This window comes from Mus caroli, chromosome 5, assembly GCF_900094665.2.
Source record: "Mus caroli chromosome 5, CAROLI_EIJ_v1.1, whole genome shotgun sequence".
In the NCBI taxonomy this organism is placed as follows: Eukaryota; Metazoa; Chordata; class Mammalia; order Rodentia; family Muridae; genus Mus; species Mus caroli.
Genome location: NC_034574.1, coordinates 59,265,046 through 59,271,447, shown reverse-complemented (window position 1 = coordinate 59,271,447; position 6,402 = coordinate 59,265,046). Strand labels below are relative to the sequence as shown.

The window sequence follows — 6,402 nt, the reverse complement described above, 5'->3', positions numbered from 1 at the left end:
AGGTCTGGCGCCCTCTTCTGGAGTGTCTGAAGACAGCTACAGTGTACTTACACATAATAAATAAATAAATCTTAAAAAAAAAAAAAAAAAAAAAAGGTGTGCGCCAAGTATCTTGAGATAAGCTCCCAGCACCTGTCAGGCAGTGGGGAGCTGCCTGTAATTCTAGCTCAGGGGCTCTGACGCCCTCTTCTGGCTGCTGCAGTCACTGCACTAACATGCTCAAACACACAGGCAAGTACACATAATAATTAAATTAAATTAAAATTCTAAAACCCACCATCTTAGCCACACTATAACTGTCAGGGGCTTCCAGTCACCTACCACACTGCATAATCATCTCAATTACCTAACTTAAGGACATTTCTGTCACACCTAAAAGAAATGGCCATAGTCACTAAGCAGTCACTGGTCCCTCTCCCAGGCCCTGGCAACCAATGCTTTGTTGTCTGTCTGAATGAGCAGACCTATTTTGGACATTTTTATGAATAGGATCCTACCATATGCACCACTCTTCCTTCCATTGCTTTAGACTGCTAGTCAGAGCTGTAGGTGATAGTAACATTAGGGACAGTAAGGAGGAACACTTAGTAAGTGACAGTAAGGAGCTCATTCGGTTGAATGCTTCCTTGCCCTGCTCTCCCTGCTCCTGCCAGCTGGTACCCAGGACTGCCCGCTTCACTTTCTCCCAAAGTCCCACCCATTGAGGAGCAAACACCTGTTTTTTCACTGTCACTGCCTCTCTGAAGTGTCACCATCAAAGGTCACTCACCATGTCCTTTATCTGGGAGAGCGTGACCTGCAGAGTGACGTTCAGCACCGCGTCCGTATCTTCTACTGGACGCAGAGCATTGGAGTAGTCTTCAAAAAGATCGCTAAACAATTTCTGGGCATACTTGCCATTTGCTGTCTCTACGGCTGTTCAAAGAGAAGCACCTGGGTCAGCGTTTCAAAATAAGACCATCTCTGGGGTCAAAATGCGGGATGGATCCACACAGCTAGGATAACTTTGGAATGAGTGGATGAGTTCTTTTTTTGGGGGGGGGGGGCTGGTCTTACCCACCCTGATGATCAAGAGTCAGAAAGAGGCTGAGCACGCCCATGTGCTCTTGTCTTTCCAGCCCTACCCCATCTCTCACCAAAAGGCTCCAGAGGAGCCCATATGGAGCACTGCGCTAGCCTCTCACCTTTGATTCCAGAAGCAGCAAAATACATCCAGCAAAAGGAGATGCAGGGATGGGGCCGGCTCATCCTTTCCCAACATGTAGAACGTCCCAGCCAGATAGCGAGGACTCCCACTTCTGTCTGTGAAGGTGTATCCTTCACAGAGAGGCTGTGAAGCACCCTCACTGCCACAGTCACAAAACAGATGGAGACTGCCCGCCCTCCCCTCTGGTAAGCTGAGACTGTGACTCCAATGACCTTGATGCCAGGAGCTCGGGGAGGCGGGTAAGCAGGACTGCTCTTGGGGAGGTATCATAGCGCATGCGCTAAGATACCTCGCCTCCCTCCAGACCAAAGAAGGGAAGGTAGACGCAGGAGCCAAGAGCACACCTGGCATCTAGAGACTCCATGGAAGCAGAATAGAATCTTGCTACACAGTTGATTTGGCTTGAAGGCAGAGGGTGCCGAATCCAAGGGAAGCTGAATGACTGGAGACGCAGCTGACACCCAGGGACCACCCCCTGCCTTTCTAGCAGCATTTGAAGGCGGAGGGGAAACAGCTGTAGACGGTTGAGCTTCTTCGCTCCCTGTTTCTGAACACGTCTTCCATTGTCCCACTGGCATGGATGCTGCGGAGTAAGCAGGTGCGGGTAGAGGTGCTGGATGGGAGGAGAAGTTTGAGCTTCTTGGCCATTCTGAGCATCCCTGAATGACAAGACTGACCAGGGAAAATAACAGTTCTGTTCCCCAAAGCTACCGGCCCGCACCTATGCAAGCAGAACAGCATGGAGGATGTACTAGTGATTGATTTACACCCCTGCTCAGAACAGCATGGAGGATGTACTAGTGACTGATTTACACCCCTGCTCAGCTTTGCAGGCTCAGAATGTCTCCATTTACCAAGTCAACCAGGCTTTTCCAGGTCTTACAAAACGGTTCAAAGGCTAACCCAGATCCTATGAAACTGACTTCCGACCAATGTGTTGCTGTGTTATTGTTCACCACACCACATCTCCTTTTCTTTCTTTCTTTCTTTCTTTCTTTCTTTCTTTCTTTCTTTCTTTCTTTTTTTAAGATTTATTTATTATTATATCTAAGTACACTGTAGCTGTCTTCACCAGAAGAGGGTGTCAGATCTCATTACGGATGGTTGTGAGCCACCATGTGGTTGCTGGGATTTGAACTCAGGACCTTCGGAAGAGCAGTCAGTGCTCTTAACCACTGAGCCATCTCTCCAGCCCGCATCTCCTTTTCATTATATAATTATATAATTTCATCCACTTTTCACATAACTAATTTTGTACACACACACACACACACACACACACGTCAACTTCCAATTGCATCCAATTGTAGTCTGGGAACTTGCCTGGGGAAGCTGCCTTGGAAACAGAATTAGGATAATTTGGCTGCCTAGGATCAGAGCAAGGAAATTGGATAGCTTGATTTGATCAGGTTACAGGCAGCTGTGAGTCACCCCGTTTCTCTTCAGGAATATATCCTCCACATGGAACAGACACCCTAGCCGTCAGCTACATGGGTTTCTAATTATCCACCCACATCTGCTCTTTAAGAAGACATTATTTCCCTCACTCTCCAGTCTCAGTCATCAGGTGACACAAGCCCTGGGCCCTAGGATCATGCGTCCTTCCACAAACAACTGCTCTCCGATCTCAAAGGCTGAATATGCTTTTGGGGTTGTGTTTAATAGCTTGTTTTCCAGTGGGAAAACCAAAGTCCCAAGGTGCACACTGGTCTGTTTCCAGTAGCTGGTGGCCAGTGATGGGATTCAGGCCACCTACCCTAAACTAGTATACTCGCATCAGGAACATGCCTGTCTAGGTTTTCTGCTTTGGATGCGCGGAAGTGATACATTGTTTTCAGGCTAAGACTCTTTCTGCCTTGCCTTCTGCTTCTTTTATCTCCCACAGGAGTCCGAGCAGGCTCTGGTAAGCGGTGCTCAGAGAATACTTGGTACTAGCTGCCCTCACTTGGTAGCTGCCCTCGTGGCTGCTTTTGGTCACTTGTGGTCAACTCAGTTCATTCTGTGGGTCCCTTAGAATGAAAAAGGAAATAATGATGGTGCAAGCTGATGGTCAGGTCCTAATGGTAACAAAATGCTAATTAAGCCAATGGTTTTTTGGGGGGTGGGGGTGGGGGTGGAGATTGTGTCTTGAGGCCAAGATGCTAATGAATATAAACTAAACTTTTAAATTCTGATATTGTTTCTGGTCTCTCGCTAAGATGAAGTGCAAATTCCTTCCAAAAATCACTAGGGGAGGGCTGGGGAAATGGTCCAGCAGGTAGTGCACATGCCTCAAGCTTCAGATCTCCAGAACCCACAGGAAGTGCATCTGTAGTTCTGTACTCCTGAGAGGTGGAGGCTGGAGGACTCCCTGGAGCCCAGCGGCCTTCACTGAAGAGCAGAGATTCGGCTCGAAGTACAGGAGCAGCACTCAATGGTTGTCCTCTGACTTCCAAAAGTGTGCAGGACACACATGTACCAGCACTCGAATGTAAATGCATGCACATGTACATATACATGCACACACAATATGCAGACACACATAAATCACACGGGGAGGGGGGAGGAAACGACCACCAAATATAAACTCCATCCCTCTATCAACCCCAAGTCTTTCTAATCAGAGACCTGGAGCTCTTGTTTCCAGGACATTCAGTGGCAGAAGAAATTAGTTGAATTTACTGTGTAAGATTCAATAAGGCAGGGCTGGAGAGATGGCTCAGTGGTTAAGAGCACCAACTGCTCTTCCAAAGACAGCTACAGAACACACACACACAGAGACACATTTATATATGTATGTATGTATATATGTGTGTGCGCATGTGTGTATGCATGAGTGTGTGTGTATGTGTATATGTATATGTATGTATAATCTTAAAAAAAAGATTCAATAGGTTTGAAAAGCAGACAGATAAGATAGCCTCGAGCCTTAGAAAGGATTGGTTTCGTTCTGTTTTGGGTTCTGTTGTTTTTTAAATGTGGACTTGGACTTGGTCTATAGCCGAGACTGGAAGTTCTGCTCCTCCTGTTTCTACCTCCCCGATTCTGGGATTGTAGGCATGTGCCATCTTGCCGGACTAGCTAGCTGAGAAACTTAGAGCAGAGTGCTTGGTCTCTTCATGCCTCCGTTTCTTCATCTATAAAATGGGGGTGATTTTAACATTGGCTACCTCTTAGAGTTTTTTTGAGGAATAAGTGAGTTACTTCATAGTGTTCTGAAAACACTACTTGATTATAAAACTGTTACATAAGTAAAAAATTACTGGGGAAAGTGCATTCTAATATAAAATATATAATATATTTATATGTATAAGCTAGAGCTAAAATATGTAATATTAATTAATTAATTTATTTATTTATTTATCTTTCTCTCCCCTCCAGTAAGACCTCCTCTCTCATTCCCTCTCTGGATCTCTGTCTCTGTCTCCTACCCTAAGTGTCTCAACAGACCTGGCTAGAAAACAGCTGCTTTATCTGACAATCAGATCGTACTTTAGGTGGTAGAATTTCACTCCTGCTATATTCTTGTTGTCCTTTTAAAAGAGTATTTGTAATGTGGATACGTGTGTGCATGTATATGAGTGTGCATGTATGTGAATGTACATGTGTGTGCATGTGTGTGAGTATGCATGTATGTGAGTATGCATGTATGTGAGTGTACATGTGTGTGCATGTGTGTGAGTGTGCATGTGGGCATGTGAGTGTGCATGTGTGTGAGTGTGCATATGAGTTCCCCTGGAGGCCAGAAGAAGGCATTCCAGGTGGTTGTGAGCCATCTGCCTCGAGTGCTGGGAATGGAACTGGTTTCCTGGACGAGCAGCAAGTGCTCCTAGCTGATGAGCCATCCCTCCAGGCCCTGGTTGTCATCGCAATGTTACTCTTACTGTTAGCTATCAGTAGAGTTATTTATTTACTTGTGTAGTAATATTTGTGGGTGAGTAAGAGATGTTGAGACAGGGTGTTATGTAGCTTCAGGTCAACCTTGAGCTCCTGTGCAGACAATGTATTAAAGGTGAGAGCCAGCATGGAGTAGGGGTCCATTTGTATGCTGTGCATTACCCAGTCTAAACCTATCACAGAGATGAGCAAACCCTTTCTGTAAAAATCCAAAAACCTGAACAGTAAATATTTCCAGCTTTGCACCATCTGGTCTCCATTAGAAGCGCTCCTCTGGAGGGTGTACTGTGAAATCAGACGAATGGAGAAATGGATGAGTGTGCCTGATCTCTGATAGGACCTTATGTACAGCCAGGCACAGTAGTTCTGATAGGACCTTATCAGGCACAGTGGCTCCTATGCCAGTGATCTCAGCATCTGGGAGGCTGAGGCAGGGGGATTGCTGGATTGCAGCAGGGGCCAGGCCAACCATGTTTCAAAAACCAAAACACACTAACGGTACTCAGGCCAAGTACACTAGGGTTCAGTGCTCTCATGAAGAAGGGACATTGCCTACAGGAAGAAAAGAGTTTTGGTACACACACACACACACACACACCAGCATGGACGGGTGCAAGGGTGAAGATGCACACCATCTTCTACACAGGCTCCATACATAGAAAACTTTCTAATGAAGAATTAGAAATACAAGGGGCTAAAGAGCACATGGCAGCCCCTCACCCCCACCCTGTGTGATGTGTGGAGGCTGCACAAACCTCTCTCAGCCATTAGAATGTCAGGGCAAGGAAGAAGACTGCTCCAATATTGGTTACACACCCAGTGATGTCTGGAGCTGTGTTACAGGCAGCAGTGGGGAAATAAAGTGTACGTATGAGTACGTATGAGTCTCTCTGGGACCCCAGGAATCAGAGCCCAAAGCTGGGAGCATGGAACTGGCTCAGCTTTACTGAGGTAGCAAGTTCCTGGGTCCTGTTCTGTTTCCAGGATTGTGATCCCCTTCCAGCCATCCTCCAGTTGTGCCCCAAATCCATAGTCTCGAGGGAGTTACAGGACAGAGCAGAGCAAGATGGATGAAGGAGGGTAGCCTGGGAACCCAGGAACACGGGAGCCATGTTGCTTGGCACTGGTTGGAAAGCACCCTCACTGGTTGTCGAGCTGAGCAGTGCACCTTTATTGCTTCAGGTGTCTAAACAACACTCTTTTCCCACAATGCCTGGTGTTGCTAGAAGTGGGCAGTGGACTAGGAACTCCATTCTGCCGCCACCTAGCCAGGCAGGCTTGCCCAGGGCTTCTGAGCATCGTGAAGGAAAAAGTCAACT

At 46.7% G+C, this 6,402-nt stretch overlaps 1 protein-coding gene across 1 annotated transcript in view; it reads right to left on the bottom strand.

Moving 5' to 3' along the window:
- The window catches only part of Chrna9 (cholinergic receptor nicotinic alpha 9 subunit), an 11,298-nt gene extending 10,050 nt beyond the window's left edge, over positions 1–1,248 (bottom strand). The window contains exons 1-2 of the mRNA XM_021163672.1: positions 1,185–1,248; positions 770–915 (exon numbers count right to left, since the gene is read on the bottom strand). Of these exons, the coding sequence (XP_021019331.1) occupies positions 770–915; positions 1,185–1,248 (210 nt within the window). The remainder of the gene's footprint in view (positions 1–769; positions 916–1,184) is intronic.
- Positions 1,249–6,402: the final 5,154 nt, after the last annotated feature.